Source organism: Pyrgilauda ruficollis, unplaced genomic scaffold (assembly GCF_017590135.1).
Source record: "Pyrgilauda ruficollis isolate IOZ18807 unplaced genomic scaffold, ASM1759013v1 scaffold9, whole genome shotgun sequence".
NCBI lineage: Eukaryota > Metazoa > Chordata > Aves > Passeriformes > Passeridae > Pyrgilauda > Pyrgilauda ruficollis.
In genome coordinates, this window is record NW_024531043.1 from 1,275,540 (window position 1) to 1,301,116 (window position 25,577).

The window sequence follows — 25,577 nt, forward strand, 5'->3', positions numbered from 1 at the left end:
GCTGATTTGAACCCCATGTGAACTGAGACAGTGAGTTCTGGCCCCGGCTACAAGACCAGGGCATCATGGGGCCAGCAAAGGCGTGTGTTGACCTGGTGGTGGCTGTGTGTGTACTTTCACTGGGGGACAGGACACTTGGCATCCCCCAGTCTGCACCAGGCAGGCTGATGTGCCCCTAACCCCTGGGAATCACATGGAGAGCAGTGAGATCACCTTGCTAGAGCAGCCATAATCACAGCCATGCTTCATTCTCTGTGCGTGACCCAACAGCACGACACAGCTTTGGGTGCAGTCAGGGCTACAGGAATGTGGCCCTCAGAGCCCAGCAGTGCCAGGGCAGAGCTGTGAGGTGACAGCAGATCCATGTGCAGAGCCTGGCTCACTTGTGGATGTGCAGCCCTGAGAGCAAACACTGTTACAAAACCCCGGCAGAAGGAAAGTTTCTGGCTGGCTCTGGCATGTGAACAAACTGGCTTATTAGGCCACAGGTACAAAACAGAGAACATGGAGTGAAAGTGAGGATAAAATGGAGAATTCTGGTGCTTTGCAGGTTTTGTGAAATAGGTATCAGGCCATGGAACCTGCCAGATACTGCGGGGGGCTCAGGGACAGGCAGGGTCTGTTTGCTGTGGGCCAAGGGGGGACAGCTGCAGGATCGGCTTTAGGACTGCAATCCAACACTCCACTGCCTGGAGAAGGAGGGTGGCAGAAGGGGGCTCAGTCTTGGCATTACCTCTACTCAGTCAGGCAGGTCCAGCCTGGCTTTCAACTCAGGCTTTTCAACTTGCTGGCCAAGCAGAGTCAAAGCAGAGGGGAGATGCATCAATCCCATCTCCTGGCAGCTTCAGGCAAGGAAAGATCACTGTTCCAGGAGGAAGGAAGGGCCCTGATGTCTGCAACCAATCTTGGACACTGCCACAGCAGATGACAGCTCCAGACTCTATGGATCAGACACCTGTCATGTGTTGCTCTCATTACCTGTATTTGCAGCCACCAGGTAACTTTCTTACAGCTGGTTCTAAACTGGGTGTATTGCAACACAATTTATATCACACAACTGCTGAGCCCCTCGGCACATGGTGGGGTGCTGACTTAGAAATAAGCTGATAACACAGTCATGGCAACACTACTCGCAGAGTCAGAAGAAAGACCTAAATATCCAGCACCAGCAGAAAATGTGTACAGATTAGTTTATCACTGCACTCAATAGAGATAAGACCCCTTCTTTGAAAAAAAAATCTTAAGCTCCAGGAAACAGCAGAAAGTATGAAGTTAAGCACAGTGTGGTGGATCATGAGACATGCTGCTTGCTGGCATTGATACCTCAGAGTTCATCTGGAAATAATGCCATTAAATCAGGGTGACAGAGTGGCAAAGGACAGTCCAGCCCCAGAGGAGGGGATTTATTCAGTGAGGGGCAGGGGACGTAAGGGAGAGAGGCAGAAAGAAGCACACAGACACTGTTCATCTGGAATGATAAATTCTCAGCTTAAGAACATCAAACAAGTGCAGCTGGTTGGCAATGCCACAGCAGTTCTGGTGCTTGCTGTCTCTTGGCAATCCAGAGTTTTCATGAGACAACTAAACATGCAGAAATACATGTGGGATGGGGAAAAGTTAAACATTGGTCTGTACCAGTCAGATGACAGTGCAAACTCACACCTTCCAAATGTTTTGTGTGTCAGAACGAACATAATTCCCTGTTGTTCAGAGGCAGCTTCTCTGGTTCACTGACCTTCCTTTTCTTCTCAGGTCCTATTACCTCTTCCTGGCTGAAAGCAAGGTTCAGGAGGTTTATCTGTAAGAACCATCAGAAACAGGGATCATTCTCACAGGGTATGCTCCTGCAACATGAGTTAAAAAGTATAGCTTCCAAAAGTGTCATGTGTGTGCCTGGATCCTCTTGGCTTTGCTCAGTGTGATCCTGTTCTCCAGAAAAGCAATTAGGCAAGGAATCAAAACTACTGGATGGAGCTGGGAATGTTGTGCAAGCAACAGGTTCAGCTTCAGGGACAGGGAGTGGATTTGGTGGCAAGGGGACAGGACCCATCTCCCCATTACTGTCAGAAAATAGCAGGAGCAAGGAGATCCTTGAGAAATATAATAGCAGATAGGACATTTGTTTCTCCACCAATCTCAGATAATCGTAACATACGGAAAAGAAGGGGCCACTTAGGTGAAATTTGTGACAGGAGAAGACACACAGTCCCTCTGTTTGTACATCAGGGAATTCAGTGTGAGCTGGTCAATCTCAGGCTTCAAAACTACCTGTGAGTCTGTGAAAAATAACTAAGCCAAGCAAACATTTTTCCAAAAGGCTTAGCTTGCCTCTAGAAAGACACAAACCTCTCCCAGAAATACTCCGAGCCTGCGACCCAAGAGGTTAAAAAACACAGATAAATATATGTGAGAATATAAGTGAGTCAACGGAACAGACACTTCAGACAGACCACAGGGAGATGGACAGCTAGGACGACAGCTGAAGTGTTGGCTGTGCCAGGGGACAAACTCACTTATCCTCCTTATCATGTCACATATTTGCATTTCTACAATAATAATCCAGAGATGCTGAGAGCAATGTGTGCTGTCGCCCACCCAGAAGGGACAAAGCATAGTCTGGCAATGTGGCCTCTCTCACTGGAGCTGAGCTGAGGGGACAGACCACAGCACAGAGCTTCTCCAAAACAAAGTTCACTTGGATGACAGCGAGGTGAACAGAGAGGGAAAGGAGTGCTAAGAGATGCTCCCAAACAGGAGTACCTCCCTCTAGTGTCACTGCAAGGCATGAGGAACCCCGGAACTGCAGCAGGGGAAGCACAAGGAGTTAATGAAATGCTGTTCCAGCACACATCCCGGGGATGAGCACAAGGTCTCCAGATTACAAGATGTGGTCATTATAGAATTCCCCGCTCACGTCACCAAGGCTGGCTTTCCATCTGACCTTGGAATGAGGCTTCGGCAATCTCTGCATAGCAATGGGCTTTCTAATGTGTGAAATAGCTCTGATTAGGGATTAACAGCAAAATACTTTGAAACAGCCTCCCTTCGCCTCTCTATCGTGTTTCAATTTGTTTTTCTTCCCTCCTCTTCATTATGAGCCATACAATGTTGCCTAATGCAAAAGTACAATTTCCTTTCCCTAAAAACAGAGAAAACAAGAACATGCCAAAATGGGCTGGGCCGGTTCTCCCTCACCCTGCACAGTCAGGCTGACAGAGCTTTCCAAGGCTGCCCAAGGTGTGTTTGCTTGAGGACAGAGCCATGTGTTACAGCTCCTCACCTGATATTCAGCTGCTCCAACTGGCATTTTTGGCAGCTATTTACCTTCTCTCCCTCACATCATTTTAACCCGTCTGCTTCCTTTTATTTTGAAATGAAGGGCCCAGAGGAGGAAACCCTGCATCCAAACCTCTGCAGTGGTTTGTACCCTGTCCTGCCGGCCACACAACAAAGCAGGGACACAATTCCCAGTCTCCCAGCCCCATCACCTGGATGAGGCAGCTCTCCTTCTGTTTTAGCCTAAACCTAGCTAGAGCTGGTGCTTTAATTTCCTCTACTGAGGAATGGATCTTCCACAGCCCAGAAAGCTACTCAGTGAAGGTTTTACCCCTTTGCTATTCCTCCAGAATTTCCTGCATGGATGGGATACTTGTAAGGTGGAGAAATAGCCACGATGAGCAGCTGCTTGCACTCCAGCTCCCCCAGTTCTCTTGCCCTTTACCACAGGCAGCACGAGCACCTCACAGGAACCTGAGATGAGGAGTGAAAACATCCAAGGAAGCCATGGAGGGCTCTAGAGAAGCACTATTCACTCATTCAGTGAATCAGATGTCAACAGTGAGAGGTATTTCACTGCAGCCAACGTGTCCTGGCCTGTCCCTGCCCAAGCTCATGGAGGAACTCGGAGCCAGGAACAGACCCCAAGACCAACTTCAGCTCCTATCCTTAACCAAACACTCCAGCTTCTTCCCCAGAAAAGCTGCTCTAAAGGGGATTAAGTCAGATCCGACATGTGCTTATTTGACTTGAAGCAGAAAGTAAACCTCTTCAATGGTGTGGTGAGAAGCAGGAAATCCCTCCCATTGATTAAACATACAATCAAAGCCTCCAGAAGTTAATTAATTCTAATTTTTCCCATGTACTGGGATGCTTCACTTGAATAACTGATGTCAGAGCTTGGGCTGTGAGAATGTTGCATTTCCTCATACACAACCTCAGCCCCACAAATGAGACAGGAGCTGTAAAAGCAGGTAGGACAAGGTGCAGCCCCTTGCACCCGCACCCCAAAAAGGGACCATGCTGACAGGTGGGACAAGCCCAGAGCAAGCAGCAAAGGCAGCAGCAGCTCCAAGACCTCCTGACTCTGAGTCCAAGGCAGAGTTCAGGGTCTGGGTCATATAATGAACACACAGTGAGTGTGAATCTCCTGTTTTACTACATGTAAAAAAGCAGTATTTTGCCTCAGGAGTTTTCCAATAGAACTGCAGCTAACTTGTGAATCATACAAGTGTTACTAATTTCTGGCATAAAACTCACAGGACAGCTGCGAGTTGTCTGGAGAAGATATCAGGCTAAAAATAGATTAGACTTAGATTAAAGCCTTCCCAAGACTGGTGGACGAAACAGAGTGAGCAGACCACAGCCACACTGCTATTCTTAGATAGACACAATCAGGACCCAGTTTTGTGCTCTGCAGTTTGCAATCCCCAGTGCCCCCACATATTCTGGCCAAAAATTCCCAGCATAAATTTAAGAAAATTTACAGCTCTCCTGACATGTGCTTTGCTTCCCAAGGCATCCTATGCAGAACAGCTAAAATTGCACAAGAGCATTCGGCTGTGTCCCTCTTTGTCCCTGGCCTGCCCCATGCTGGGGTTTGGCACTTGGCAGATTTTATGTCCTCAGAAGAGTTCCCTTTGTCCAGGACACGGAGGGTTTTGTTTGGTACCTTGTAACTATCCCCACTAGTTCACAAGCACATGAATGTCAAAAGAAGTGCAGTTCCATCGAGCAAGCTGGAAGAATAAGAGCTGAGATACAAGACTGAGCTGCTGAAATAAAGCAGAGCAACCCTCAGGTGTCAGGACAACACAGTTTGTGCAGAGGACTCTCATCATCAGGGATGTTAATCAGAGTGACCCGAGGCATCCTGTGATTTCAGCTGCAGCTACCACTGACTCAACAGCACAGCAAACTCTTGTCACTTCGAAAAATCAACCTGGTGACTCTTCAGATTGGTCCCCTAAGACCTAATTCCTGCCTGCTCACTGACAGCTGGCTCTCCGTGCTCTGAAGCACAGCAAAACCCCAGGGTCACAGGACACATGGTGTCGGTGGAAGGATGAGGGGAGATGGACACGAACTGAAAGCACAGAATCACAGATTCCCAGAACGGTTTGTGTTGGAAGGGATCTTAGAGCTCATCTCATTCCACTCCCCTGTCATGAGCAGGGACACTTTCTACTAGCCCAGGTTGCTCCATGCCCCATCTAACCGGGCCTTGAGCACTTCCAGGGAAATACAAGAAATCCATTTAAACATAAGAACAAACTTTTTATTTTTTTTACTGTGAGGGCAACCAAGTAGTGGTGAAAGTCAGCCAGGGAGGTTGTAGAGCCTCCTTCCTTGCAGATATTCACCACCTGACAGGACAAGGTCCTGAGGAACGCTCTCCCTTTCCCTGTGTTCTGAGCAGGTTTGTTGGCCCTGCTGATCCCCAGCTGACCCTGCTGACTGTGCAGGGGTGGCTAAACTCCAGCACTGGCTCCCATCAGTTTCCAGTGCCATGGTCACACTGACATCAGTGGAATCTCTCCTGATTTCCATCTGTGCAGGAGGATCATGCTGGTTACTGTGAAAGCCAGCTTACGCAGGTGGAACAATGAGAGACCCTCAGTGTGGTGCTGCTGTGGAAAGCTGCCACGTTTTTGTGCCCAGGAAACCACACCAACACATCACTGACTACCAGCAGTCCTCTTCCTTTTCCTCAGCTCTTGATAAAACCTTTGTCATTCAGTCACTCTTTCATCTCACACCCCGTTCTGCACCTTGTGTATCTTGTAGCTTTTAAAGGATTAATGAACAGATCTTTCCAGATTACAAAAAATAATGCTTCAAAATTTCTGTTAGAAGACAAAATTACCAATACCTCTCCTGCTAATCTCCTCCAGGGCCCTCAATCACACTGTCCACTTCTGTGATGGACATTCTCATTGCTGGATCACAATCACATCCCAGAATCCTGATTCCAGCTCTGTAACTGAGGGGAGAAAGACAATGGCCACTGTTTCTGCCTATGAGGCTGCTACCCAGCAGCAGGGATATTAGATGTGTCCAACCTTAATGTATGTGGATTTCTCCAGAGGGTCTGACTGCTAGAATGCATGGCATGAACACATGGAATAGCAGGCAGCACAGAAGCGCCACGTCTTCCTGCAGATGACCCTGTGGGAGCTGCCAGGGAATCTGAGGTTGCAAGGGTTAAATCTCCCTGGATCTGTGGGGTGACAGGCCTCACCTCTGCATGCAGAGAACACTAGGAAACTGTTTCCTGCACACTAGACATGGATAACTCATGGAAAGGATGAAGGGCCCCAAGATACAGCTAAGGATCTGATGTGAACTGAGAGAAGCCAGGAATTTCCTGACCTCCCTGTCTCACTCCTCCCAGCATGGCCTGAGCTCACAGGAAGGAGAGGCAAGCTCATCTCTGAATCTTTCTCTCTTCATTGCTTGGGTCTGTGTAGCTTCAGCTGGTTTGGAGGAGAAAATGTTCTGGGAACTTCTCATCAGATACACTCTCTTGATAGACAGACAGAGATAAACCTTGCTGCTTTTTTCTCCTCTGTGAAAGTTCAAGATAATGACATTGCCACAGAAAAATGTTTTCCTATTGCTCTGCACATGGCAGGTTTCATCCTTCAACTGCCTTCTGTCATGGCACTTCTGAATGTGGTTTGCCTGGGAAAAATCAGACAACAAAGGTCTTGATCTCCAAGCTGTTGTTCTCCAGTTGAACACACTTGTGCTGACCTTCACTGCCAGAAAGAAGTTGTGCACAGCACTGCAGCTCAGCAGCACACAGGAGCTGTGGAATGGTTTGGGCTGGAAGGGATCTTAAAGCTCATCTCACTCCACCCCCTGCCATGGGCAGGAACAATTTCCACTGTCCCAGGCTGCTCCAAGCCCCAACCAACCTGGTCTTGGACATTTCCAGGGATCCAGGGGCAGCCACAGCTTCTCTGGGCACCCTGTGCCAGGGCCTCCCCAGCCTCACGGGGAGGAATTTCTCCCCAGTATCCCATCTAATCCTCTGGCAGTGGGAAGCCATTGCCCCTTGTCCTGTCCCTCCAGGCCCTTACTCCAAGTGCCTCTCCAGCTCTTGGAGTCCCAATTGGCACTGGAAGGGGCTCTGAGGTCTCTGCCAGGGTAACTGACACTGATCCCTGGCACACTAGGCAGGTATTACTGCATCATCCATGATGGTGTGTCCACACAGTCCCTTGGAGAAACAGCACATGGCCAGGTAGCCAAGTCTTCTGCACAAGGAGCAGCAGCTGGAGGCCAGACAGACTGTCCTCTGAGGCCTAAAGCATCCCTGATTCACAACACTTAGGTATGAACCTCTCCCCAGACATCTCAGTTGCAGACAGCTCCCATCAGGAGAGCTGATCCACATGGCAGGAGTCTGCCTACAGCAGCCAGTGAATCCCAGAGCAGAACCCCTGAGCCATCACTGTTCCCACTGGGATGCCCACACAATGCCAAGTGTCAACACGCTCCCTCATGTCCCACAGCAGTCTGCAAGCACGGCCAGCCCAGCAGCAGGAGCAGTGTCTGGCAGCAGCTGATGAAGCCAGAAACTTGGGAGGCAGAGCTGCCTGGTGCTGTGCTGATCCAGCCACACCATTCCCAGCTCAGGGCGAGCCAGGGCTCCCTGCACGGCTGCCTCACTGTGCACTGAGACTGTGCTCCAAGGACCACCCCAGAACTTCAGCCCACAGCTTCCTGATGGGAGATAAATGCCTGCAGAGGCGTTCACATGGTCAGATTTTACTCATCTTCTAGTTCTGTTTCATTCCAAACTCATTCCACTGCAACATGTTTGCTTACATGAAGACAAATCTGACCAAAATCAATTTTCAGGACAAGGATGTTGAAGGATGTTTGCAAGAGGATAGAAGAGTTTGCTGAATAACTCAGAAGTTACCCCAAGTTCAGTGCAGGACCTCATTTTCATCAACAGATTTCTAGAAGTTATACTAATGGGTAGCAATTTTCTATTTCCCCCAACTCTTCACAGTTCCTAAAATGCCACTGGAAAGAAGGAAGATGCACAAAGATAGCACAGGAGGACAAACCCTTGGCTGATGCAATCAGAAGGCTCCTGAAGCCAGGACAGGTGAGCTAATTTACATGCTGGTGCCTAACTCTGGATGATTAAGTGCAGAGATGCTCTGCTGGGAAAGGGCAATCTCTCATTTGATCACAAGGATCATCAATCATGAGATGGCAGATAAGAAGCCAGTGGAGTACATGAATATTTTCCCCCAACCTGCAAAGCCCTCTGGCAGAGACTCTCTGTGACCACTCCTAAAGGCCAGCTCCAGTTCTCACTGGGCAGGAAGAGCTGCTTCTCTTTTGGCAGATCCACATCCTTTCGCCTCTCCCATGTCCATTAGACAAAAATAAGCCTTTAATACTCTCATTCCTGGTTTTCCTGAAGAGCTCTAGGTCAGCAAGATAATAACCAATAACCTCAATTCCAGTTTTTATTTTTGGTAACCAAGCAATCAGAACGATTCACTCCAGCTGAAGAGCAGAAAATGTGCTCACCCACATTTCCAAAAGCAGCTTGTGACTGTGGGTAACTGTTTCGAACTCAGAACTTCTTGCATACCAAATCCTTGTGCAGACAGCAATTTTCTGTGACACTCCAAATTGTTCTGGTTAGTTTGGAAGATTTTGGCATTCCCACCCCAACCCAAGGGCTGGAAAACACTATTAATAGTGTCTGCATGGCAACAAGGTGTTCACATTCACACCTCAGCAGGTCTGCTCCTCCCCATCTCACCTACACCTGACCCTGTCAGACAACACCTAAGTCAGACTTCCACCCCAGCTTCTCCTCATTTTTTAGGACAAACTTCACTCACCAGCTTGGCTTCTTGATTCACATGGAATACACAATGGTCATTTGTTTTAACCACTTCCTTCAGAAAAGAAGGGAAAGTCCCTCTCATATGGAAAAAAGTGTCAAATTTTTATTAGTGCAGGCTTTACAGTGATGATTCTAACTACTGGCTTGACTTTGTTTTTCCCCAAACGGGGTGAAATACTAGCCAGTTTCTAAGCTATGAGGTTTTAAAAATAGCATCAAAGAATACATTAAGAAAAGAATCTCCCAGGGCTTGGGATTTTTTTTTAAGTCTTTGGAAGCACATGATGGATAAAGTGATTATTCCATTTTTTAGCAACTAATGCTGTTTCCACCACCTTCAGACACTCTCACTCCCGCTACCGAATTCTAATGAAATGCACATGCTGAGAGAGGTGTCTGGTGCTGTGCTGGCCATGGTGACAGCCCCAAAAGAAGGTCAGAGCATGAATCAGTGGGGCAACCATGAGTCGCAAACAAAAAAGGCTCCTGTTTTCATAGACAGAATAAACAATGATCAGAAGGAAAGCGGAGGATGTGACACAAAAAAAAAATGTGGTTAAACTTTGAAAAATACCAGCCTAGGCACACAAGTTCACTCCTAAGATCCAGAGTCAAGGCAAATATCTCAGAGATGCCTTTAGAATGACAGGGTGAGTTGCAGTCTGCAGTTGCTGTCTGGTTTAGACATCCCGGGATTCCTTTCAACAGAGGCGGGGAAAATTTTAGTGGCAATTTCCTACTCTCATTAACTTATCCTGACCATTCAAGCTCACATGACTCTCAGCTAATTTGAATGTGAGGAGAATCAAGTGGCAATATTCAGAGATTTGCCATATCACTGAACAAACCTCTGTACGTGCCCATGAGTTTGGGCTCTGATGGTGACTCAGGGTTTGGCTGGCCAGCCTTCAGGGTGGGATTAATTTTTTACTTATCTAAAACAACCTACCTGGTCTATCCTAATTCTTTGTGTTGCCCCAACAACCATCAAAAAAAAGATCAGTACCTCCAGGGGATAATTCTTCCTACCCCAGAGGGGGAACCAAAAAGGGATAGGATTCATTAGGTACCTGTGACTCACATGTAAAGAAAGTCTGGAAGCAAGAGGGGAGAGGTGAAGACCATATTAGGCAAAAAATACACCCTTCAAACCTAAAATAGAGTAGTGATTTCAGACCCTTAATCCAAAACCACCCACAGGTAAACAAGCCTGGCTGGGACAGAGATAGGCTCTGTGTGTGTTACTCAGAGGTACCAGCTCCAGAGAACAGAATCAAATTCTGGTAGTGGGCAGAGGAAATAAACTGATTGTGGAAAGCTTCTTCCTAAATGCTTCCAGTTCATGTTTACATCCCTCTGCTACTCTGTAGCCTCTATGCATTGTGATCCTGCACAGTAAATCCGCTAATGTTAGTGAATTTTGTGTCATCTTTGATGATTGAATGATCCATGGCAGTGAATTCCTCCGTGCCTGGAGTATCTCAGAACCACTAAAGCTTCCTTACCTCCTGACACACCCTTGAGCAAGGCATCCTGTCTGTCTCCTTGATTCCTCTCTTCTTTTTGCTACCTGCAACTCAAACAGCAAAGCAAAATTAGCTGTAAAGTGCTTAATTAAAAAAAAAATAATCTGGAAGCCTGACTAAAGCACTGAGACAGGAATCCCATGAAATTGTGTAAGCTTTGCTCTCAGACACTGCCAGCAGTGGCAGTTTATTCCTAGAAGGAGAGATTTCAGCATGAAGTGTCATCTGAACATCTGCTTGCAGCAGCTCTATCAATTATAATCTCCCTTTTAACCTGGATCTAAGAAAACAAAACTTATGTCTAGACATGCCCAAAATGTGAGGTGTGGGGGAAAGGAGGGGAGATCTCCCCTGGTTAATATTTATTAACCTTTCAGACAGTTTCAATAAAATTTGAGGGGGTGTCCAAAGTGCCTCAGTGTCATGAGATGAGGCAACTATTTAGAGTAGGAGGATCCTGTAAAAATCCCCAGAGCAACAAAAATGGCAGGATGAGTTAATTCCTTATTAGTCATCGGGGAACCTGCAGGAGAAAGACCTGCAAAGGTGATTTCACAGGCAGGGAAGCTGCTTTATCCTACTGCCTGGCAATTCCAGGAATGCTATTTACCATTTTGTCACTAGATGGTATTGTTCCACAGGCTATATCCCAGAGCCTCGAAGGTCAAACAGCATGGTATAGCACAGGCTGGGTTGATTAAAAGCTGTTTTTCTCATGTATTTTCATGTGTGTTTTCCCACATGGAAGTTATTAGCAAAAGTCAAACTGTAACAGCTAAAGGAAAAGAGCTTTGTTGAACATGGAGATAATGTAACTCAGTTTTGATTATCTGGGCATTTCCTCCACATCTAAAAAAAACCTGCTGAGATAAAGAGTTGCAAAGATACTGATACAAAATCAAATGTTTCTGTTAACAAACCAAGCATAATCAACCAGCCCTTTGTTACAGTTCAGTCTGACCTGACACAAAATTCAAACAGCCTGACAAACTCTGCTCATCCAAAACCTAAATATTAGAGAATCATAGAATCACAGAATCATGGAATGGGTTGTGTGGGAAGAGATCTTAAAACCAATCCAGTGCCACCCCTGCCATGGGCAGGGACACCTTCCACTGTCCCAGGCTGCTCCAAGCCCCAATGTCCAACCTGGCCTTGGGCACTGCCAGGGATCCAGGGGCAGCCACAGCTGCTCTGGGCACCCTGTGCGAGGACCTGCCCACCCTCCCAGGGAAAAATTTTTTTCTCTAATATCCCAAACAACCAACTGTTATTAACAGCACTGAAAGACCTTACCCAAGACATTGTGTGGAATACATGATGCAGGGATACAATCAGGAGCAGAAGCTCCTTCAGTTTTGAAACTGGGCATTTACCTTTATCTTCAAGGCAAAAAGAAGATGCTTCTGTTTTCCTATGTGGATGGGTGTCACTTTTGTCCCCTTCATGCTCATTTGAATCTGCTCTGACAGGGCAAGGGTGATTCTATAAAGCAAATGATGTTTTGTCTTAATAACATAACCTAAAAAATACACCGAGGTGGTAAATCCATAAGGAAAATGTTTCTTTTAAGGAGGTTTTTGCTAGATAAATTCTATTCTTCTGGTGAGAATCAAATAGAGCTATTTATATACCTTTGTGCACTCCTCCTCCTCATCTTCCTCACAGTCCAGCCCTTGGTAGGAGATCTCAGTAGGGCCATTCTTCTGGATCAGGTTGCTGTCAGCCTTCTTAACCCTCTTCTTCTCAGTTGTCACTCTGACTTTCATGAGGTGGAAATCAGTGGAGACTGAGCCCACTTTCAGGTTGATGGGATCCCCAGCAAACAAGAGGTCACCAGGGCAGCCATCTTCCTTGAAGCCAGGGGGCTGGTAATCCTTGGGAGTGACTGCACAGAGAGAGGGAACCCCATGAGGTCAGGGAAACCAAACTCCATCTCTCCTCAGTCTGATTTAGAAAGAGCAGTTATGAACCAGTTTCGAGTACCATCAGCTACTAAAAATATTCCAGGATTTTTTCAGGTTTTTTTGTTTGTTTGTTTTTTGGGGTTGGTTTGGTTTTTTTTAATTGTTTTGGTTTTTTTTTTTTTTTTGTTTTTTTTTTTGTTTTGTTTTTGTTTTTTAGGAGGAAGGGACAGAATGCAAAGGGTAAAATAAGCTGAGCAAATGTTATCAGGGAGCTGAAAGAAAGAAATACTTTACGATGCTGAGATACCATTAAAGTGCTGGAGCAAAACCTGACATTGCTTGTTCCTTAAGGAAACAAACTAAAAAAAAAAACCTCAAAAACCCAGGGAAGAAGGATTTTCCCCTTTCACACCATGTAGCTGTTCTTCTTACATGGATTTCAAACCTTTCCTAAAAACACCTGCCATCCCTGTGCATCAGAAAGATTTATTGTGTTACACCATTTCTCAGTGCAATCAGCCAACAGCTTCTCCCACCTCAGCTTTTCTATGCTTTATTTCATTCACAGGGCTCACACTCATTACAGAGACTGAAGGAATTCTTCCCCAAGGCACACACTGCTCTTCACCTACCATGGTTGTAGTAGAGGAGTTTCATGCTCAGGGTGATGTCATTGGGCAGTGGCCCCAGGTCCTGCATGAGCAGGTACAGGGTCCTGAGCAGGAGCCTGCTGGCCTGTTTGACATCCTTGCTGCACAGCCCAGCCACAAACTCCCCGTGGTTGCTGCAATAGGAAGAGGAATAATGGATTTGTTATCCTCAGTCATGAATATTCACGATCCAATTACACACACAGAGCACCCACTGACTTGTCTGAAACCACCAGTGACAAAGCTACAATGTCTTTATGTAATTTCCAGATAAACAGGGAAGTGAAACAGGCTCCAGGGATGGGGCGGCATCCGCAGAACACCCGCTGCAAACTCAGAGGCCTGGCATTTACATTTGAACAGACTTTGGAGCTGGGGCAACCATTATACAAATGTCATGACTCACTTGTTTGAACATGATTAAATTGGATCAAAGGACCATAAAACAAGTGCCTTTCACCTAAGCAATTTCAGGAATGAGAGGAATGAGTTGAGGATCCATCTAAAGCCGATTCATCACAGGAGCTATTTTCAAGTCCATTCTGCAGTTTTTGAAGAGAAGTGAATTGCATGTTCTCACTCAATTCCATGTAAGAAAAAGCAGCTCAGAGGCACATTTTTCAGCAGTGACAAAGGGGCATTCCCCTCACCTCCTTCACCCATCCAAATATCAGCTGGCTGCTCCAAGCCAGCAGTCCAGACAGAGACCCATGGGTGACATGAGTGGGATGAATGGCACTCTAGAGGAGCTTGTTTCTCTTTGATTAAAACTGAGGTAGATGAGATGAGCAACTCAGAGCAGCAGCCAACAGCAGACAGAGCAGATGAATCACTGTGTGACTAAGGGACCTGAACTTCCCTAACTTTCAATGAGAAGGGGTCATAAAGATGTGTAGCTCCTTCATTACGTCTTTGGAAGACCCCTGACACTATGCGTGGGCTGCAGGGTGCCCAACACAATCATCCCAAATTGCATCAAAAGCAGTAAAAAAGTAACCCAAGAATATCCCAGAGTAAAGCTGACTGACTGACCCTAAGAAAGGAACAAATTAAGAGCAATTCCCCCTTCCAGCTGAACTTCTTTGGGTCATGCAAATGGGGTGGCTGTGGAACAGCTTGACTTTCCAAGGTAAGGAATCACAGCATTATTTATGTTGGAAAAGACCTCTAAGATCATGAAATCCAAATTCTGCGGAATTAGATGCGCACTGTGGTCCTTGATTAAATCCTGCATGTTCAGAAATGTACAGTGAGAGGAAAATGCTGGCAGTGCCTAAGGTGGAATATCCATTACCATTACAAACTGCAGGATTAGCAGATCAGAAATGGCAAAATGAAAAGGTCATAAGAAAAAAAGAAATTAGATGTCCATAGGAATTAACAGATCAAGCACTGCTTCACTATGGGAATAACACTGAGAATTTAATGCAGGAGGGAGTCAAAAAGCAGAAGATAAGGAACTGAACCTTAGAAGGAGTGGGATCTGTGGCAAGGAATTCCCACAAAATCCATCTAAAATAAGGCAAGGACCACTTAGGAGAAAGTCTCCCCTTACCCCTTGGATGTGATGCTGCAGCCCCACAAAACCTCTCTCCCTGAGTGATTAACTCGAGTCTGCACAGGACAGCTGCTGCAGGTGTAAAAGGCAGTGTTATCAGCTGAAGGAGCTGATAGGAAAGGTGACACAACTCCCTGATCTGTGCCAGAACTCTGGATTATTAAAGACTGCAGGGGCACGCATGAGCCTGCCACAGCACTGCCAATCCCCACAGAAACAGGGCCCAGGAATCCAGTGCCACGGGCTCTGGAGCCTCAGAGCACATTCAAACATGACAGGAAGATGGCTTGGCCTCTCCCTGGATGACACAAAGGACACCCAAGCTCCATGTGGGGACTGTCCTTATTTCTAGGAATTAATGAGTAAGGCTGATTAAAACCCCAAAGTACTCAAGGACTACCTATTATCCTTCAAATCCCAGATCTCCTCTTCCCCTCAGTGTGAGGACAATGGACAGCAACTTTGAAGCGGAAATGGAGGGCACAGCCAAAAGGTCATTCCAGAGATAATTCAGATATTCCCAAAAGAAAATAATTTTGCCTTATGGTTAAAAATTATTTGGATGTATTTAGAGAAAGAGCAGCTAAGGGCACACTCCAGGAGTGCTGGGGAGGAGCTTCCTAAGGAACACACAAGACAGCAGAGCTCTCTTGCTGTCCAGGCAGGTTCCAAGATCCATCTTTCACCAATACCAACTGCAGAACAAAGTAAAAACAGGTTAATTATTTTTCTTTGCTTTGGTTATAGCAAATGGCCTTTGAAAGCATTTATTTGAAGCTCCACAGGATTATGGCCTACTAAACACAGCTTTAAATATCTAACAGAGAGTATCAAAAAGAGGCAAAAACCTGCTACTTCCTGCCACATGTTTTGCACCATCAGCTCAGGCACCCTAAGTGAAAGTTCTCTCAGGTCACCCACGCAGGGCTGCTCAAGCAGAACGCACGTATGCAAATCCTCAAGGGAAAAAAATCCTGGGCACAAGATCATGGTGAAGGGCTCAAACCTGAGCAAGACTCATCTGAAAGCACAAGGCTGCCTGGTGGAAGTGCAAGAACACTTGTTGTTAGCTGAGACAGCAGCAAGCTCAACAGCTGGGCTGGTTTCTGCATGGCCTCCCTGAGGAGGCACCACTTCTGTCAACTGTCCTTGGCTCAGGTGTACTCTGAGGGCCTCGTGGTGCTCTGAAAGAGCATTTCAGCTCATCCTCCCAGCAGTTCATACCCTGTAAGGTGAATATCCTCAACTTTGATGGTATTTACAGCTTATTAATGGCTTGGACCTGCTCAAACCACAGAACCACAGGATGGTTTGGGTTGGAATGACCTTAAAGCTCATGCTGCTCCCCACCCTGCCATCTGCACAGACACCTTCCACTAAACCAGGTTCCTCCATCCAGCCTTGCTTTGGACACTTTCAGGGATGGGGAATCCACAATCTCTCTGGGCAATCATAAAGTGCAACTTCTCAATGCTTCAAGAGCGCAGTTTTTAGTGTAACCCTGAGAAATCAACCCAAATCCTTACCTGGTGATGTCCATCTGGGGCACCTTGTTTTTGTACTTGAATTTGAATTGATACATTTCAGTGACTGTCTAGAGATGTAACAAGAGAGAGAAGCAGAAATGGATCACTTTGAGGAACAAGATGTGTCCTGAGCTTGGAGAGTCCTTTCACACTCTCTGCCAGAGCACAGAATTAATCTGACATGCTGACAATTTTAACTCTATTATTGCTTGCACAAGCTCTGGCAAATTCTCTTAGCAGCCGCATCTTACCTAGCGCTGAAAGAATCATAACAAAATTACAAACTTCCTGCCTCCTCCTTCCACTTCCTCTGTGGGCCTGGCTCTCCACCTTCAGTCTCTAGCAAAGCTCCAGGGCTGGCCAATCCTCCCAGTGTCCCTTGCTAAAGGAAAACTGGGAAGCTGCACAGGTGACCAGTGCCACAAAAAAGCCTTGCCCCGTGTTCCGTATGGGGACAAGGGCCTGGAGGACTCTTCCCACAGGGAAATCCAGACAATATTGCATGGGAAATAGCTCAACTTCACTGGTCTGGACTCTTTATGAGGTAGACAAAAATAGTGGATGATTTTCCATTTAAAAGAATTAGAGAATAAAACAATTAGGAAGAACAGACAGCTTCCCCCCCAAGAGAAAGGGTCTATTGTACACCAATTCCATGCCTATAATTCACTTTTTCCGGAGACAATGAGGTCGATTAGTAGGAGCTCAGCTGAGCTCTTAACTCTGAGCTTTCCCTGCAAATCCCAGCCTTGGCATGGCTCAGCTCCTGCTCTGTCCCCAGACTCTGAGGTGCCATGCAGCAGAACTGGAACTACGTTCACATGCAAAGGGTCTGAAGCTGTTCTCTGATCCCCAGCCTGGATGCAGACCCTCACTCCAGGATCACACCCCCCAGGTGAAACCAAACAGAAACACAACAGAGGACACCGAGAGGGCGAGGACAGGCACTACCCAACACACCCATCCAGGTCTGAAGGGATTCCTGACTTCTGTCCTACACCTCTCTGCATGACAAACCAGCTCTTTTCATCAGGGCTGTTAAAAAGGTGGTTTGCAAATGAGTAATGTTGAATTCCCCATTTTTTCTCTTTGGGAAAAGAAAACAAGACTATGAACATGCCCATTAGTTGTCTGCTAACATCCCTGCCTGAGGCCCTGGTGGGCCCTCAGCCGGGTGTTTGATCACAATGCAGCTCACTGAGCTGGCACTGTGGAGTGAAGGCACAGGAACAGAAATGGGTCACCAAGGAGCTACGGCAGGGTAGGACTTAAGCCTCCACTCCACTCTGAATACAAATGTACTCACCCATGCCTTCAGCTGCCTCAAAGATTAATTAAGACTCTTTCTTACCTCGGGATTGGTGTAAATCTGTTACAAGAAAGCACAGTGAGGACATTCTTGGGACAACTTGAACCAGTGACTAACAAGGATTTTTCAGTTTACAGCAGAGACTGTGCTATCTTTAGTGTGGGATCGGAGAAATGAATGGCTGGGAAAGAGCCGTCCTCTATCTGCAGTCAATACTTACCACTTCAAAGACAGGTAGAAGACACTCATGTGTGCAATACCGGAGGAATGAGGTTAATTCCCATTCCAGTCCTCACAGGCAGCTATTGATGACTGGGATTTAACTGCTCAGATGATGCACAGAGTAGACGGTGAACAAAGCTCCTGGTGCTTTGCAGGGGGCTGGGGTCAACAGCCTATGGACCCACCAGTGTGTGGTTTCTCCAGGATCAGATTAATGAGGAGGACCCTTCTGCACGGGGAAATGGAGAGGACACGGCAGCTTCCATGATAGGAATCACTCTCAGAGTTTAAGGAGACAAATAAGGTCCTCAGTCAGAAGTCTGACATCCTGAGAAAAACATTCCCATGCAGCCTTGAACTCTACATTTACTGTATCTAAGAAAGGTCACAGCTCTATTAAAAATCACACACATTTTGGCTTCTCCTTAAAAAAGGCACAAATGGGTTGACACAACCTTGACTCTGTATCTCTTTCAAGCAGGGGAGGGAAGAAAAAACACTTTGTATTCATTTACTTACTGCAAGGACAGCCACGTGTAGCTAAGGAGAGAAAACCAAAACAAAACACAAAATCAACATCTAACCTTTGTGGGCAAGGAAAAGCAAGTCCTATCAAACCCCGACTGCCTACACAGGGAGAAGGAATAGATACACTCAACAAACCAGGAGTTAAAACCCTTTTTGCATATTCTTCCCAGCACAGCATCAGCAACACCTAGTGGCCAGTTTGCCTGGCTTGACACAGTTTCCCAAAAAACAACTCCATGCTCAGTAATCCCCCTTGGGACTCCTTTCAAACAAATCCCCAAATACTGGTTTAAAACTCTTCACAAGACCACCCATCCCTACTGAAGGTTAATATTTTCTTTCTGCTAGGAAATTCCCCAAAGGTATTTAATTTATGCTCTATCAAGGAATTGCACATGGGACTGCCCTTAAAAACAATTTTATAACATGCATTAAATCCCTCAGTTTTTCCTTAATCCTTGTCAAACAATTAATTTATGTCTCTCATAAATAAAAAAGGGCTAAATACCTCCTAGAGCTGTCAGCAAGCACTAAACTGTGTTCACAACACTGTTAATTGTGCACACTGACAGTTGTACTAATGTCTGAGGAACACTCAGATCGTCAGTGCCAGAACCACCAGTGCTCCACCTGGTCTGGAGGAGCTGGGCTGGTGAACAGTGCTGACACAGAGCACAGCAACTGGGGCTTTTTCCTGTGCAGGGCAGTTTTTATGTGAGAATCAGCAAGGAATATGAGCACTTGCTAGCTGGTTTTGTCCTGGAAGCAGTTACATACCTTGTGTGGTGAATTAAGGGAGAAAAAAAGGGGATAAATTCTGAGCCTGAGAGAAAAGCCAGGAGGGCTAGAGAACATGAGATGAAGGGGAAAGATTAGGGAAAAGGAGATGAAGGAAGCAGAAGCACAGAACCTCTCCCAAGAAAACAAAAACAGGCAGGAGATCCAGATCTCAGCTCTCTGCCTGGCAGGATCTCTATCAGATGTAAGAGAACACAAATGCAGAGCATAGAATTAAGAAAAATCCATTGCAGGCTGCAAATTAGTTCCCGCACCATGGACAGGAGAGCCCAGAGAAACTGGACAGGATTTGAGCTCAAGGCATAAAATCCCAAATCTCACACTCAGGGCAGGGTCCTTCCCCTAGCTGTAAAGGTTGTTGTGGGCATCAAAGATCCCAACAGAAACACAGCAGGAATGGAAGGACAGTTTTGTTCTTACTTTATGAAGAAATAGGACACTAATAAAAAGTGAAAAAAAACCACTTACATACTGCTTCTCCAAAGCATCAAAACAACCTTGAATCCTGCCAGGGAAAAAAACCAAAACATGTTAATACTAACCAGCAATATTTATCTCCTGATCTGTAAACATACTCGTTAGATGTGGGTTAAAGGGCATTTTTTCTGGCATTAGGTCAACACAACCAAGAACATTTGGGACTTGTGAAGTCCTTTTCAGGTCAGTCCCAAAGGTAGCACTCTACTTTCAGCACATCTGTGCACTGTTATACTTCTGGGACATTATCCTGTCAGCCCAGAGCCTGCTTGAATCCCGACAAAGACAAGGATTGGAGGCCAAAGGCTGGCTCTGAGAGTGTCCCTGCTCAGTGCTCTGTTCCAGCTCCCCAGCCAGAGCTTTGATGGCTCCTTTCCCATCAGCCTTGTACAGAGCTCGGCTCAATCTGAACATGTCTGGTCTTGTAAATCTTTGTTATCTGATGCAGAGTTTGCAGCAATGGATTTTCTCAAAGTAGTAAATATTATTTGCAGCATCAATGGCCAGATATTTACTTTTGGAGTCAAAGGATGTGCAGCAAGGTATCTCCCTAGCACATCAGGGACAGTTTTTCTGCTTGTTGGGAACATGCCAACTGTGAAATACATCCTGAAGAAAACTGTGGGGTTCTTAGAGAGGGAGATAAAATATTGTACATACTGAAAAACAAGTGCAAGGATTCCTATCAAAGTGAAACTAGAAAAAACTAAACACAACATAAAGGATCTCATGACAGTCTTTACCCTCTCTCTGCCCCTCTGCTGCCACATGTGCTCTGGGGCCTGACCATGACCTCACTGCAGCCAACACTTCCACAGACCTTGAACTCACATGATCTCGGTCACTAATTCTGTCCTGCTTACACAGGGCCAAGCACCCCCAGCTGCAGTGGGAGCTCCCCTGGCACCAGGGCATGATGTTTTCCAGTTCAGGAAGAAGAAGAATGCAGGGGCAGATGTCTCCTACTCAGCACAATTTTGTCTTGGTTTCGCTGTTACTCACTTACCACTTGACTATCTGCAATGATCCCAGACAGCTTTTATCTTCTCGGAGAATTTTTAGACAGAGGTCTGCAAAACCAGATTTAGCACATAGTTACAATCCTTATCACAGCTCTTGGGCAAACACTGAAACTAAGCCAGTCCATCCTCCCTTTTTTGGATAAAAGCTTTATCTGAAGGTCCTTCCTGAGCGGAAATGTTGGGTTTCCACCAAGGCCCAGGTGGGCTGATACAAGCTTATTGCTGGGTTTGCAAATGTCAGAGCTTTCCTCAGAAGCCCTGAGCTCTCTCAGAAGGGACGGTGTTACAGCTTTCTTGCAGAACACCAGCAGCTTCATCCTCTCCTCTCTCCTTTTCTCCACTCCCTCCTCAACCATTCCCTAACATCTTCCCTTCTGCATTCAGACTTCAATGTCCAAACCAACATCCATGTGAAGTGATGTCCCAACGACTGTGCTCACAATACACTTTCTGTGAAGCTTTTCCACACAGCTCCTTCTGCCTGTGCTCCCAGGCACTCAGAATGGCAGGTGTCCTACAGGTGAAAAGGGGCATTAATAACACCTTAGGATTCAACCAAGGGGCCCTTGAAGACGTGAGCAGGCCAGATGTTAACACCCCTCATCAAAGAGGCACTAGACAAACCTGACATTTGACCAGTGGCTTTTCAGGGTTAGGGGATCAAGAACCAATTTGGGATTTCTGTGCCTTCAACCAAATTTACAAAGTACTTGTGAAAATGTTTCAGGGTAACTAATGCCATAAGGGACAACACAGAAATGGACTGGAACATTGCACGGGGACATTTCACACTTTGAATGATCATAAAGATGTTCATGAATCAAAGCATCACTAATTCTTGGGATTGTGTGACATGGGTTTGATTCTGAAAGCTCTTTTTTTTCCTTAAAAAGTTCTGATTCCCAAAGCACATATGAGACAGTTTTCATGGAAATAAACCCCAAATCCCAACAATGAAACTGTTTTACACTGAAGGAGGAATGATTTAGATTAGATGTAACTCAGGTTTTTATAATGAGGGTGGTAAAACACTGGCACAGGTTGCCCACAGAGAAGGTGGATGCTCCATTCCTGGAAATATTCAAGGTCAGGTTGGATGGGGCTTGGAGCAACCTGTTCTACTGGAAGGTGTCCCTGCCCATGGCAGAGGGTTGGACTTGATGGTCTTTAAAAGGTCCCATCCAGCCCAAACCATTCCACAATTCTATGAAAATGGACAAATCTAATTTCAGCCTCCCAATGAAAACTAAAAATGTGAACCTCATGCATTCAAAGATCCAAAAGAAAATAAAACATTCCAATAAGAGTAAATTTTTAAAACTTTCTGTGTTTTAAGTCACTCTCCTGGCTCTGAGACCCGATTAATGGGGCTGGCAATGCCAAGGAATGACTCTAAACCAAGACGAACAACAACAGAGAAGCCAGGAGCTCAAGGTTGTCTTCCATGCTCTCTATCAGAAATTCTGTCTGCACCCAGACTTGAGAAGATTTGAGAATTTGTAGCCAACCCCCACCCAAAGTGAAGTCACACACATGTGCAGCCAGAAGATAACTCGTAAGGCAGATTCTGTGTAGAATGCAGATCACAGGTAAAATGCAGTGAGCAGAAAGAAGCCCTCAGCACAAACTGCAGGTGTTACCATCCAGATAGCGAGTGCCATAGGAGCTCTCTGGGAACAGCCCCCTCATGTAGGTTATGCAGGACACAGAGATGGCCAGGAGCCTTTTCACCAGCACCAGGGACTGCTGCTCTGTGGTGATGCTCTCAGGGAACAGCACTGCTTCCTGGAAAAGCACGGCAAGGACAGAAATAGCACCTTCTTAAGTGTAACACAGATTATATTTAGAAACAAGTCTCAGCAGGTGGGAAGAGGGTAACTTAGAAATATAAAATGAAATTTTAAGGTTTCTCTGGTGTTTAAGCTAGGCAGGGAAGACTCAAGTGTGAGGTGGGTGGATTAAATTATTTAAGGGCAGAGATCAATAGATCTGCCATCATTACCCAGATGCAGAGTGCACTGGTAGGCTGTGCCTTCCCCTTTATCACATTCCCTCCCCCTCCACTGCACCAATGCTGGCACTTTACAGACAGCCTCCCCTCAAAAAAGGTATGAAGTTTTAATTGTGGAGTCACACAAGCCCAAGCCTGGTGTGGCAACCACTGCTGTACCAAAGGTTGCTGTTTTGAGCTCTGCCAGCAGCCTGAGTTGCCAACAGAGTGATTTTAACTCCAAGCTGTAAAACAGCACCTGGAGCTACAGTAAATACACACTGAGTGATGCCACACGCAATGCAGTGGACACTGCACTAAATTTAGTTCTTCTATTACTTTACTGCTGTTCTTCCTGCTAATAAAGCTCTGTGCACACCTAATGAGCCTACATTTATTGAGTCAAATCATGCCAGAGCCCCACACTGCCTCTCACTGAACTAGTATTAATCCAACTAAGAACAGTGCAGACAACAGAAAGGTTTCCCCCTCCACAGGCACAGGGTGCCAGGTCCCAAACCGAGAGCTAAGATTGTCTGCACCACCATATTTTAATTTTTTACCTTAGAGGGCTTTTTCTTTTGCTTGAGTAGCTGCTGAGCAGCCATCCTGTGTTTCAAAGACCTGCCTTCCACTTGTAACTAAACCCTGAAAAATAAAGAAGGCATGAGACACGTAGAAAACACAGTTACTGCTATTTCTCATCTATATTAAAGTAAGAATGAAATTCCTCAGAGTTTGAAAGCTAATTGCCAGGAAGGACAGGTAAAGCAAAGCAAACCAAGGGTACCCCATGGCACTGAGCCTGCAGAGCATGAAAACTCCTGCTCACTGGTAAACAATCAATAGTGCTTGAAATTCAGGGCCACAACTGCACCTGGTGTCAGTCGGTGCCACTTCAGAACGCATTTCTCATTATTCCAAACCACAAATGTTAATTCCCACAACCATCAGAAAGTGTGAAGGGGGAATGTGAAAGAACTGGAGGTCTGCCAATAGCAGTTAATATCTTAGCAAGGGTAAGCAGGAAACGTGCTAACATTGGTCTTGGCCAGGATAAGGGAATGATTCTTCTGGGACACCTTGATGGGTACCAAAAAAAAAAAAAAAAAAAAAAAAAGGAGAGTCCCAATTGTTTCAGTTAGACAAGCCTGGATTGAAAAGGAAAATACTCATTTTACCAGAATGGAGAGTTGATTGATACAGGCAGTAACACTGGATATTCCATGTTTCTCACTTGAGTGAGGTGCTTGATTTAGCACCATCTGACAATCCTGATTAAAAACTTCCATTAGCTGGAATTAACAAGGCCTGTGTTAACTGGTTTGAAAAATGACTCGCTGGGAGATCTCCACATCTCGTTGTAAATGGGGGATGTTAATGAAAGGAAACACCACAAACGGGTCCCAGAGGGATGCTGCCGTGTCCACAGCCACTCGACTTCCCCAGTAACAAATAAAGTAATAGCACAAACACAGTGGGGTGATTTAACTCCTGACCTAATGCAGCCTTTTATTAACTCAGCTGATCAAACCTTGTTCTGCATTTGCACCTTTTGTGCTTATTTTTTTTTTCCTGTGGAAGCCTCATTTCCATTTGCTGGCAGTCATTAAGACATGTTGATCGAACATGGTGACAGCTTTTATGCTAAATTTAGTGCTTCATTTAGTAATGAGGACAGATTACAGCTATAAAAGTATATTTAAACAAATACACACCTGCAAAATTTTTAACGTGTTAAATATTTTAGCAAAGTAGCTTTTTTTTTTTTTTTTACCCTGAACAGGACTGGAATGCAATCAAAGCAGACAAAGGTGTTGTAATTATAATGTGAGATTATTAACTAAATGAAGCTGATTTAGGTGAGGCAAAGATGCAAGAAAACATGTTTTATAAATCATACAACATTTATATTGATTTTCTGAGGAGGAAACATCACCCAGACCAAGCTGACCCATTACAACCCAGCTATTCAGGTACAAGGCACAAGACTTTGGCATCAGTGTCTCACCAGGGCTGGAAGGACAGAAGTTGCCTGGAACTCCAACGCTCCCCCACTCTGCAGCCACCATATCATTGAATATCAGCAAGTTAGTACTGAAAGGGAAAAGACAAATCGCATCCTCAGGAACCCGCTACTTCCCGACACCCTCAGCCCTGCACTCCTCACTCTGCCCCTTGTGCCTAATGTTGGAAAAGTGAGGCACCACAGCCTTTAAAAAACACCCATGAATCCAAAGATGCGTTTTACCCATTTTTTGGAGAGGTTCTTGGGAAGTTTTACGAGCGGAAGCCCAGGCCCGGCCGGGGTGCACACAGGGCCGCGTCCTGCCCCTCACACAGCAGCACCGTGAGGAAGCCCCGAGACCCGAGGGGGGCGGCGGGGCTGAGGCGCTGAGGGAGCCCTGAGGGAGCCCCGAGGCGCGGGGGAAGCCCCAGAGGGGCTCCCCTGGGGAGCGGCTCCCTGAGGTACTTGGGGTCCCTGAGGTGCGCGGAGCTCCCCGGAGGCGCTGGGAAGCGCTGTGAGGCACGGGCGGACCTCATGAGGCACTGAGGGGTCCCTGAGCTCCGGGCGCCCTGAGGCACCGAGGAGCCCCATAAGGAGCTCCCTGAGGAGCCCCTGAAGGACAGTGAGGGAGCCCTCCTGCGGCACGGGAGACCCTAGGGGGCTGAGGGCACCCGTAGAGCACGGCACCGGCCCGCCCCAGTGCGCCTGGGCGGTTCCCCTACCTGTACCGCCCAGCCCGGCTCCGCGGGCTCCTTTGGCCACGGCGCCGCCGGACGCCCGGGCGTGGGCGGTGCTGAGGGCGGGAGGAGGCGGGAGCGGTCCAGCCCTTGAGGCGAAGGCTTGGCCCTGCCCTGCACCTGCTCCTGTTCCGGGCTTGTCACCTCTGCCTGTTCGCG

At 46.4% G+C, this 25,577-nt stretch overlaps 1 protein-coding gene across 3 annotated transcripts; it reads right to left on the reverse strand.

The window, feature by feature from the left end:
• Positions 1 to 1,377: 1,377 nt before the first annotated feature.
• Positions 1,378 to 25,518, reverse strand: HORMAD2 (HORMA domain containing 2). Of its 3 annotated transcripts, XM_041488993.1 has the most exons (14): positions 25,404 to 25,518; positions 24,685 to 24,770; positions 23,237 to 23,321; positions 22,324 to 22,468; positions 20,668 to 20,731; positions 19,653 to 19,689; positions 18,378 to 18,398; positions 17,679 to 17,696; positions 16,328 to 16,395; positions 13,226 to 13,377; positions 12,321 to 12,574; positions 12,063 to 12,171; positions 10,666 to 10,730; positions 1,378 to 1,798 (listed from the first exon to the last, which is right to left on the reverse strand). In XM_041488993.1, the coding sequence occupies exons 3-14, from the start codon at positions 23,279 to 23,281 to the stop codon at positions 1,682 to 1,684; spliced, it is 1,095 nt and encodes a 364-aa protein (XP_041344927.1). In that variant the 5' UTR covers positions 23,282 to 23,321; positions 24,685 to 24,770; positions 25,404 to 25,518; the 3' UTR covers positions 1,378 to 1,681. The 3 variants fall into 3 exon arrangements, with proteins under 3 accessions (XP_041344927.1, XP_041344928.1, XP_041344929.1); XM_041488994.1 differs by lacking the exon at positions 17,679 to 17,696; XM_041488995.1 differs by lacking the exons at positions 23,237 to 23,321; positions 24,685 to 24,770; positions 25,404 to 25,518 and adding an exon at positions 19,164 to 19,230 and having other exon boundaries at positions 22,324 to 22,401.
• Between the last annotated feature and the right edge of the window lie 59 nt (positions 25,519 to 25,577).

Bases quoted from the DNA above. Each gene is read 5' to 3' on its own strand.
- HORMAD2 (XM_041488993.1), bottom strand. From the start codon at position 23,281: ATGGCTGCTCAGCAGCTACTCAAGCAAAAGAAAAAGCCCTCTAAG. The intron at 20,732-22,323 runs GTAACACCTGCA...CTGGTTTTGCAG, and splicing joins TGGCACTCGCTATCTGGATG to ACCTCTGTCTAAAAATTCTC. The intron at 1,799-10,665 runs GTAAGGAAGCTT...TGGTTCTTACAG, and splicing joins GCTCAAGGGTGTGTCAGGAG to ATAAACCTCCTGAACCTTGC.